This window comes from Myxocyprinus asiaticus, chromosome 41 (assembly GCF_019703515.2).
Source record: "Myxocyprinus asiaticus isolate MX2 ecotype Aquarium Trade chromosome 41, UBuf_Myxa_2, whole genome shotgun sequence".
Classification (NCBI taxonomy): domain Eukaryota; kingdom Metazoa; phylum Chordata; class Actinopteri; order Cypriniformes; family Catostomidae; genus Myxocyprinus; species Myxocyprinus asiaticus.
In genome coordinates this window covers 16,427,861-16,438,811 of record NC_059384.1, presented here as the reverse complement: position 1 = coordinate 16,438,811, position 10,951 = coordinate 16,427,861, and the positions used below count along the sequence as shown (strand labels likewise).

The 10,951-nt window shown below is 37.3% G+C and overlaps 3 protein-coding genes across 3 annotated transcripts; 2 read left to right on the top strand and 1 right to left on the bottom strand.

Moving 5' to 3' along the window:
• The first annotated feature begins 5 nt into the window (after positions 1-5).
• LOC127431894 (cystatin-B-like) lies at positions 6-1,811 on the top strand. Its single transcript, XM_051682526.1, has 3 exons — positions 6-187; positions 999-1,100; positions 1,211-1,811. The coding sequence occupies exons 1-3, from the start codon at positions 116-118 to the stop codon at positions 1,337-1,339; spliced, it is 303 nt and encodes a 100-aa protein (XP_051538486.1). The 5' UTR covers positions 6-115; the 3' UTR covers positions 1,340-1,811.
• A 247-nt stretch (positions 1,812-2,058) lies between these two features.
• On the bottom strand, positions 2,059-5,037 carry LOC127431893 (protein MIX23-like). The gene is made up of 5 exons (XM_051682525.1): positions 4,957-5,037; positions 3,973-4,098; positions 3,675-3,821; positions 2,446-2,505; positions 2,059-2,361 (listed from the first exon to the last, which is right to left on the bottom strand). Exons 1-5 carry the CDS (start codon positions 5,005-5,007, stop codon positions 2,311-2,313), a joined length of 435 nt encoding a protein of 144 aa, XP_051538485.1. The 5' UTR covers positions 5,008-5,037; the 3' UTR covers positions 2,059-2,310.
• A 312-nt stretch (positions 5,038-5,349) lies between these two features.
• LOC127431898 (protein FAM162B-like) lies at positions 5,350-10,771 on the top strand. The gene is made up of 5 exons (XM_051682530.1): positions 5,350-5,555; positions 6,133-6,228; positions 9,756-9,867; positions 10,272-10,380; positions 10,478-10,771. The coding sequence occupies exons 1-5, from the start codon at positions 5,504-5,506 to the stop codon at positions 10,604-10,606; spliced, it is 498 nt and encodes a 165-aa protein (XP_051538490.1). The 5' UTR covers positions 5,350-5,503; the 3' UTR covers positions 10,607-10,771.
• Positions 10,772-10,951: the final 180 nt, after the last annotated feature.

Sequence of the window (10,951 nt, the reverse complement as noted above, 5' to 3'; positions counted from 1 at the left end):
CAAATGGTATGTCCCAATGACATGTGATTACCAGCAAACAACCTTCCCAGTCAGAGTGGAACTAGTTCAGAAACAGTATTTTTGTGGTTGATTGAGCTAATCTTTTGTATTTGAAATGTCTAGAATTTGTGGCGGAACTTCCGAGGCAAAAGATGCCAATGAAAAGGTGCAGAAAATATGCGATGAGGTTGGTCATTTTTAAATTGTAAATAGACTGAAAATTAGGGATGGGCTGGGAACCTTACCACCTACAGCTAATCATCTTTCACAAACACATAATGCAGAGTAATACCTGCTGTTGTCTTTGATATAGCATCGATGTTTTTCGTATTTTGATACGTGAAATAGCAGTTATTACATCGCCTCTTCATCCCGGTTAAACAGTAAAGATTTTTAACCCTAAAAAGACTGTAGATACTTATTCTTTTAGAAACTACTTATTTTTAGTTCAAGGATAAGTATTTATTTTAATAATGTAAATTTTTTAAATGGATGATATATATATTGTTGGAGTGGTGTACTGAAAAAAAAGAAAAGTTGCATGTTTAAACACTCTAAGGTAAAATACGTTTTTGTATATTTACATTGAATATGAATTTGGTTTTTGTCAGCCGGCCCATGGGAAAACTACTGGGAGGTTTGGTATAGCCTACTCATTGGACTCCAAGAGAGGGGGCCCAATAATAGAAATTTGTCCCAGTCCTGGTCATGCCCAACATTCTGCAACATCATGCTCGTTCTTGAGCCAAGTGGATACAACTTCAAAAAAATAGAACTTGTTCTTCTGATTATTGAGTTGAAATTATTTTAGGTAAAAAAATATATTTTTGTATAAAAAGCTATGGCAAGTAACATTATTTACATGTTTAAATTTGGTCCATCAAAACAAAATCTGCTACAGGAGGGAGAAACAGACAAAAAATAAAAATAAAAAGTTGCATGGTACCCCTGCCAACGTACATTGACAACCCAATTCCCCTTTTCTTCTTTGAAAACAGTTGAAGTCCCATGCAGAGGATAAAGCTGGACGGAAGTTTGACGTTTTCATCGCCAAATCATATAAAACACAAGTTGTTCAAGGAACAAATTTCTTTATCAAGGTAGGAGGAAATCATAATCTCTGTTATACTTAAGATACTTTGAAATAAAGACCCAGATGATGGATTACAACAACTACAATTTTAAATAATTTCTCTTTTACTTCTTATAGGTGCATGTAGGTGGGGATGACTTTATTCATCTGCGTGTTTTTAATAGCCTGCCCTGTTATGGAGACAAACTAGAGCTGCACAGCCTGCAGACATCCAAAGCACACCATGATGAGATTGAATACTTCTGAGTAAAACCTCCAGAAAGAGCCTAAATCAAATCAGCATCCATAATACTCATGAAACCAATTGTAATCATCAGTAGGGGGCAGTGACGATGTTTTTTCAAAATGCCTAAATGTTTATACTGTTAACAATCCTGAGAAAAACTCATGTATTACATGTGATGGCCTTAAGAATAATGAACACATGCATTTGTTTACTAGTGGGATCATTAGTAAAACATGACCTGCAATGAAACTGTTTGTGAGTTAAGCAATCCTTTCTGAATGTGTATCCATTGTGTATTTGGCATAGCCATGTGACAACTGTTCGTTTGTCCATAAACTAAAAACATCAGCTCACACCAAGTTAACCTGCTAGATAACCATGGTGACAGATTGTTTTTTACATCAGAATTTTACCCTATTCCCTGATTTTATATAAATGTATACTTAACTGCTTGTACTATAAACAATATTTACATAAAATGCATGGATGAAACCGTTCAAGTGAACATTTACTATGTTGGCATCATGCCTCTGTTTAGTCTTGCTACCCAAGTCAAAAAAAGTGCAGTGTTATGTCAGCTGGGGTTTATGAACAGATGTGCATTACACTTTGGCTCTGGTGGGCATGTCGGCATCTCATAATGGAATAATAATCTAACTGTTACCCATCTCTTCAGAACTGTCAATGAAAATTCCCCACTGACTAAACTTACAATGAAAACAACAGACAATTGTTCAGCTATTGGAAAAAATTTTGAAGTTTATAAAATCTGTTTTGTACAATATTTTTATGAAAAGGTATACAAGACTTGGATAACAGTAGTGTTCCTTCACTGTAGAAACACAAAGCCACAGAGGAGACTGGAGGGGAGAGGTTTTGTGGGGCAAGCGACAGTGATGCTTGGGTGGGCCATTGCCTCGGCTCAGCTCCAGGTGTTGTCCTCAACAGCTGAGTGAATTTTTGACTTCTCTTGACAGAACAGAACTAACATTCACTTGATCTTGGGATGGGTGTAGTGAATTCGGCACCGTTCTTTGAAAACCTGTTGGGGGAAGTCACAATGGAAATATGGTAAAGATAAAAACAATTCAAGAATATCAATACGAGAACACTGATATATGCTCACCTTCAGACTACGGTCATTGACCACTTCTTCAACATTTAGCTCTGACTGCATGAATTTTAACTGTAAGAAAATTGAGAGAGAATATCTGGAAATCAAACAAGACTTGATCCACTTAAAAAAAGATGTTCCAGGTTGTGAAATGGAACAACCCCCGCCCCCTTTTTTTTTTTTCTCTTGACCATAGATGGCACTAAATCTCATCTCAACACCTTTATTGAATGTCTGTGCTCCTCTTAATCATGATATTTCATCTGAATATCAACATTTGTGAGATTTATTCCATCCAAACAGTTTTGAGGTTAAATTATCAAATTTTTTGTCACTGGAAAATAGTGATCTGTGACATTCTATTATGTTATACTATGTATATAAAAAGTTTTTATGTCTGTTTGTTAATGGAGGAATCTGTGGACACAGTAAAGTATTTAGATTTTTGGAGTAAAAAAATATTGTTTTTATTTGGATGTGACAAAGGTGGGGGTCATCTTACTTAGTAGATCCTCGTGGTGGTGCGGTTACCTCAATCCGGGTGGGGGAGGACAAGTCTCAGTTGCCTCCGCTTCTGCGCATCTTATCACGTGGCTCGCTGTGCATGAAACCGCGGAGACTCACAGCACGGGAGGCTCATGTTACTCTCCACGATTCACGCACAACTTACCACGTGCCCCATTCGAACCACTCATCACGACCACGAGGAGGTTACCCCATGTAACTCTACCCTCCCAAGCAACCGGGCCAATTTGGTTGCTTAGGAGACCTGGCTGGAGTCACTCAGCACACCCTGGATTCGAACTCGTGACTCTAGGGGTTGTAGTCAGCGTCAATACTCGATGAGCTACCCAGGCCCCCCTCTTTTCATAATTTTTAATTTTGTGCTATGACAACAAAATTAGAAAATGTTTCTATTTATTTCCCTTGATAATATGCTGGATGATGCACCAACATCCTGTACATGCTAAAAGTTTATCTATATATGTTACAATTTAAAATTAAATTAACATTGTTCTTAAGGGGGTGTCTGACCCCATCTTACCCTATTTTCGTCATTCGGCTTATTGGCTGTTAAACCATTGCTGTAATACTGTATAACAGCCAATTACAACATGGCTGTTATAATGTGGTATAAGTTGGCAGCCTCTCTCCTCATTATGACATTTATTTGGTTATGAGTTACTGATCAAACTTCACATTACGTAAGTGCGCCCCCTAGAAGCAGACAGTGGCATTACCTTAGTTTGCTCTTTCCTGAGTTGCTTGATAATTGACAAATTGTCACTATCCTTTGCCCTCTCTTCACGTAACTGCCCGACGACAGCTGAGGTCTCTGTAATACATGCTTTTATTGCTTTATCTCTGGAAAGATGAGCCTCCATGAGCTGGAACACATAAATAAATTACAGAGAAAAGGTTTTGTAAAAGTCACAGACCAAAACAGTCCACTAGTATAATAAAGAAATGAGGGATCTCTAATAATCAATAATCAATTAGATTATTTAAAAGTATTTTGTAATGTAAGGTGACACATACAGACTTGTAAAGATCTTTGCAGGTCTGTGTGGCATCCACTTTGCCAGAGAAGGATGCAGTGGGCACAGTGGTATTAAGGGCATGGACAATTCTGTCGTCAATGGTGCGCATTACTTTTATTACTTCCTAGAGGATGTGGGGGGAGATACACATAACAATACATTACTTTGCAGCAAAGTATGTAGTATAAATCAAACCATTTCATAATCTTTAACTCCATGCATATCTATATTTCTGATCCATTACACATTGCTTCCTGTAAATAGAAATCTTTCAAGGTTAAATGTGTTTTGTAATCAATAAAAGCAATATTTTCCAGATATTTACAAGCACAGACTATTTTCATATTTCTCCTAAATAAAGATTACTAAAATTAGATGAAGTTGTTATTTTTGAACTTAATGTCATATGTACTGTAAATGTGCATTTAAATGCAATCATTCATTTAGCTACTTTTATGGATATGGAGACTTGCCACCTCAAAGACAATAATAAATTACACTAATTCACAAAACTATAGGTATAACACCACCTTGCAGTACAAATGCAAGAGGTAGCCTAAAGCAATTGACAAGCAGTATATAGGTGAACTTCTAAAAAGATTACAAATGGTTATAAACTTATAAGAAACTGTGACCAGCAACAGTACACTAACTATAGGCTACATTTTCTCTTATACATTCATATACATTTAAACCTAAATTATAAATGTTGAAAACAGTTCGCGTCGTATTGGTGTTTAAATGAACGCTCTTTTACTGTGTAAATAAAATGAATTTTACATAAATGTTTTCAAACACAGCACATCATATCACCATGTTTGCTCTGCACGTTGAACCTTACGACATCAAGGTCCACCAGACTACCGAGGGTCATTCAATCATACAACGTGGACACCATGATAACGTGTTCTAAGATGTCAGTCTGCGCTTTAGAAAGCTACATTAATTCATGTTGACCCCCTGACAGCTTCGCCAGTTTTACCTGAAACATTGAAAAGTCCTCACAGTTCAGTTCTCCACCGGGCGCCGCCATATTGGACAGAACGGGTCGTGCGCGCCGAGAGTGCACACTAACTGCCTGAATTATACTTACTACAAAGAACTACAGTTTGATTGTAATGTTATAGATAATTTCTGAGTGTTCCCGTATGCTCATTCTAGCTTGACCCGAAATAATAGCGAGAAGAGGTTTTAATCTGTCCACACAAGACAAAATAAACAGAATTAAATTTGAGTGTAAAAGTCACGGATGCTGTGTATTAAATAGTATACAGCGATACTAATATTAATTTATTTATCTTATTTAAAATAAATAAATAAATAAAAATTCCAACTGACCTCACTTTTGAACAGGCGTGACTTGTATTGACCGCTCAGGGTCCTTCAGTGTTTCAGCAGATCGGATCAGCCTGTACTGACTTTCAGAAACTACTGAGAGGAACAAACCCTGACATTGTCAATTTGGCACGTTTTCATGGATCACAGAACTGTTGTCTTACCTCGTTAATTATATTGTTTATTCAGAAGATATGATCTCCAATATGATCGGTGGGCCTCGCGCTGCCTTTGGCACGTTAATAGGTCAGTATTTTCAGCAATATATTTGTTTTGGAAGCAGTCAAACAGTGTATGATCAAACTTTGGCATAAGTTCAGCTCAATAAATGGTGTAGTAGTTTCGCTTTGGCGCTACTGGCATGAACCAGTTTGTGATTCATGCTGTTGCTTAGATTGTATTTTGATGTGTTGTTTGATACTTGGACTTGTTATAACAATTTATTAACTTCTAAACCCACCTGATCTCACAACATTATAAACGTGTACACTTTTTACAACTGTGTTAACTTATTGGCTCAATCATTAAGAATAAAACAATTAAAATTATTAGGAAAGCTTCTTCTTGAAGGGGCTCGATGATTGGCTTCATTAATTTTACTATAGTAACAGCTATATAACAGCATGTTATCTTGGCGGAAATTACGGTTGCTAAGGTAATTTGTGCAGAGCTTGTTACATGTACATCCACGGCGATATTTTTGTTTGACTTTAAATCAGTGCGAGTGTAAGACAAAACCCAACACATTTTTGTTGTATACACATCATCATACGTCCATCAACTGAACTGCATTACAGCCTGTTGATGTGTTTTTGCCTCGTAGCGCATTGGCGGAGAGGAGTGATGAACACTGGCTGCAGAAGACTGTGCAGCAAGCCTCAGGAGGGGGCACCTGTACCCCAACAGACCCCAGCACAGGGTTGGTACTTTATCCATGTACCTTGATTTGAAGGCGTGGCATACGACGAGACTCTTTATGTAAATGTTCCCTCCTTGAAAATGCTGAATGAAATACTTTATTCCAGTACGCATTATTGAGGTTCTGCAATTCAGTTCCGCGGTAAAGATAGTTTGCGTTTTGAAATTCAGACTTTGATTGGCTATAAACCCGCTATGCGCTGTCGTAGACATGTAAATAATGTTGCATTTTATTCTTCATGATTTGTGAATTCAGGTGACATCATCATCCGCTCTGCAATCGGTCGTTTAAATTTTACAGCTCTTCACTTTCTGATGCAAATAGCTCCAAAAGCTGAACACCTAGAAGACTGAAACCACTCTCATCTTGACCAGTCTGATTTGTGATTTTTTTCACAGCAGTTTGTTTCCCTGTCAACCCTTTTTAAGTCCATGAGTCAGGACGGTGACAAATAAGCGCTCTTCACTTTCACATTTCCAGCAAACACGCAGTCTGTGTTCATGCAAATGTACTTGTTTTAGATAGAGCCTGATTTGTGAAAACTTTCACAATCACATTTATCACGTTTGATTGCGTCGTACTGCTCTACCCCCACTGCCTTGAGTAATAACAGGAAATCAGCTTATAATTCTAAAAACTGGCCATCTTCACAGGTCACAGTAGGCTCAAAAAGACCTTGATGATTTGTGAATTTTTTCACAGATCAGTTTTTGTCTCAATCGTTTTTTACGTTCTGGAGTCAACACTTTACCTAAAAAATCTATGTTATAGGATTTGAGAGGTCTCATTCTTGAAACATGATAATTATGGTGGAAAAACACTAGTTTCACAAAGAACTGGATCAAAAAACTTTCACAGATTGATTTTTGTAATTTTAATGGCTTCATGCATATTGGCGTTGTGAAAAATTAAAAATATACACCAAAAAAGTAATAAAAGGCCTAAAATTCTAAAAACTGACAATCTAGATGGGTCACTCTAAACTCAAATTGACCTTCATGATATGAATTTTTTCACAGATCAGTTTTTGTCATTTAACCCATTTTTTGAGTTCTTTGGTCAACAGTTTTCCTGAAAAATCAGAGTTATAATATAAAAATAATATAATGGAAAAACACTAGTTTCACACAACTGGATTTGTGAAAACTTTCACAGATTGATTTTACTCAGTTTGATGACTTTGATTTGTTTTTGACAAATTACATTTTGATATGGATGATACGTCAACTAGCTAGTTATTTTGTTTAACCCTTTTGCAGTGTTCGGGTCATTTTTGACCCATTTTGATTTAGTTTCTTTAATAAAAATGGTATCCTTCATCTCGGTGGGCCAAGGCTTGGTTACTTTTCCTACATTTGCCATCTGAACACACAAAAAAATTGGACTGTATTCAATGAGTTTAGGCCATGTGACAAAAAAAAAGTAACACTCGTGGTGTTCCAGGTCATTTTTGACCAACCATAGGAAATGAATGGGAAAGACTAAAACACAGAGCAATTATAACAGCCTATAACTCTGATTTTTCAGGAAAACTGTTGACCAAAGAACTCAAAAAATGGGTTAAATGATAAAAACTGATCTGTGAAAAAATTCACATCATGAAGGTCAATTTGAGTTTAGAGTGACCCATCTAGATTGTCAGTTTTTAGAATTTTAGGCCTTTTATTACTTTTATGGTGTATATCCTTAATTTTTCACAATGCCAATATGCATGAAGCCATTAAAATTACAAAAATCAATCTGTGAAAGTTTTTTGATCCAGTTCTTTGTGAAACTAGTGTTTTTCCACCATAATTATCATGTTTCAAGAATGAGACCTCTCAAATCCTATAACATAGATTTTTTAGGTAAAGTGTTGACTCCAGAACTTAAAAAACAATTGAGACAAAAACTGATCTGTGAAAAAATTCACAAATCATCAAGGTCTTTTTGAGCCTACTGTGACCTGTGAAGATGGCCAGTTTTTAGAATTATAAGCTGATTTCCTGTTATTACTCAAGGCAATGGGGGTAGAGCAGTACGACGCAATCAAACGTGATAAATGTGATTGTGAAAGTTTTCACAAATCAGGCTCTATCTAAAACAAGTACATTTGCATGAACCCAGACTGCGTGTTTGCTGGAAATGTGAAAGTGAAGAGCGCTTATTTGTCATCGTCCCGACTCATGGATTTAAAAAGGGTTGACAGGAAAACACACAAAAAACTGCTGTGAAAAAATCACAAATCAGACTGGTCAAGATGAGAGTGGTTTCAGTCTTCTGGGTGTTCAGCTTTTGGAGCTATTTGCATCAGAATGTGAAGAGTTGAAAAATTTAAACGACCGATTGCAGAGCGGATGATGATGTCATCTAAATTCATAAATCATGAAGAATAAAAAACAACATTATTTACATGTCTACGACAGCGCATAGCGGGTTTATAGCCAATCAAAGTCTGAATTTCAAACCGTAAACTATCTTTACCGCAGTAAATTACATATTGATTTGGAAAACGTGTGCGTGACACTGCAAGAGTGTAATTATGTTGCAATAAACAGGAAATTATCCTGTTCTACAAGGATCAGTCTGTACTAGAGGGTATCTCATCTTTTTTCCCCCCCAATAAACCAAACTCATACAGGATGTGGGGGCTGGCTATAGTATTTCCCTATAACATTTGTGGACACAGAAGCCATGTTTAAAACATAAGAATGTCTTAACATTGCAGCAGTGCAATGCATAAAATCATGCAGAAACGGGTCAGGAGCTTCAGTTGATGTTCACATCAATCATCAGAATGGGGGAAAAATGTGACCCTGGCATGATTGTTGGTACTAGACGGGCTGGTTTGAGTATTTCTGTAACTGCTGATTTCCTTGGATTTTCATGCACAACAGTCTCTAGAGTTTACTCAGAATGGTGCCAGAAACAAAAAACATCCAGTGAGTGGCAGTTCTGCGGATGGAAACACATTCTTGTTTAGAGAGGTCAACAGAGAATGGCCAGACAGGTCTGAGCTGACAGAAAGTCTTACGGTAACTCAGATAACCACTCTGTACAATTGTAGTGAGCAGAATAGCATCTCAGAATGCACAACACATCAAACCGTGAGGCGGATGGGCTACAACAGCAGAAGACCACGTCCACAGTGTTCCTAATAAAGTGCTCAATGAATGTATTCCTTTTTTCAAAATTAAGTATTTGGACACTTTGTTTTTGTCAAACTTATGTGATGGACTATACCTGTGCACTGTTGCTGTGTTAGGACGCCTGTGTGAACTTAAGGGGTTACTGACTGTTGTTAAAAGTTATTGCAGAAACCATTTGGTTTGATATTTTATCTAATGCAATGAAATTCATACATTAAGTGTGACTGTAGTGTCCAAATACTTTTGGGGGGCCACTGTATAATTGCTTTATCCAAATTATCTCAGGACAAAACATGTAAAACAACATAGCACCCCCAGCATACAGGTCATCATTCTCTCAGTCAGGACTATGATATATATCCTCACTAACACCTTATGTGATTCATTTCTTGCCCTTAGCACAACGTCTTGGATTTAAATTGCCAGGCTACTGCCCATCAGAGTGGGATAAGAAGATGTTGATGTGGTCTGGGCGATTCAAAACCAGGGAACAGATTCCAGAGTTTGTGTCGTAAGTGGGCTATTCCTGTTTACATTGGGATAAACTCCCAACTCCAGGCATTCTAATGATCAGTGGTTGGTTTATGAGGTCATGTGGCTAAAGTTGTGCCAACTTATTGGTGGAACACAAGGGCCTTCTGCTGTGAGGTTCAAACAAGATTTGCCCGTGTGTACTGACAGGTAATTGGTATAATTCTTGGTATCTGGAGGAAGATCAGAGTGGGCTTTGTTTGTGATGGTTAGACACAAAACAGAGCAGACACGTCCTCAATGACTCACCATTACATGCAGTTGCCATTTATCTTATTCAGTTAGACTTTACTTTTATAAGCATTGCTGTGTAGATGTATCTGACCCCCAGTTGTTTGCACAATTTTTGCTGCCTTTTGAAAATGCTGACTTTGTCACTTTCAGATTTGAGATGATTGATGCTGCCCGAAACAGAGTGCGTGTGAAGGCCTGCTATGTTATGATGGGACTTACTATCTTGGCGTGCCTTGCTATGGTTGTCTTAGGCAAACAGGTAATGCGACAACTGAAAAAGTGTGCGGTTGGTTAATGACTAGCCTTTCCAGCTTTATTATATGGCTGTCATACATAATCAATGCTTTCCATCACAGGCTGCAGGTCGGCATGATAATCTGACTGTTCGTAATATGGAGAAGAAGGCTCGATGGAGAGAGGAAGCACAGAAAGAGAGGGAGGAAGCTGCCCTTGCGGAGAAAGCCCAGTGCGATGCATCCAATTGAGCTCCAGAGGCCCATTCATTCTAAAGCGATGCTTCATTGGATCTCAGTGTTACAGATATTCTTTCACCCAGCAAATACATTTTTAGAGTAGTGTAAGAGAGACTGCTAAAGATGTTTTTATTTGTGTGATTTTTGTATATATCCAGTAAAAATGTAATAACTATCCTTAGTCTCATTCTGTATTTATTGTCTGTTTTTCTATGAATAGGGATAGTTTATCCTCAGTCATTATTCACTTTTATTGTATAGAAAAATAATGCAATGAATGTGAATAGTAACAGAAGCAACATGTACTAATGTATTAGTACATGTTGAAATTAACCAAGATTAATAAAAGCTGTATAA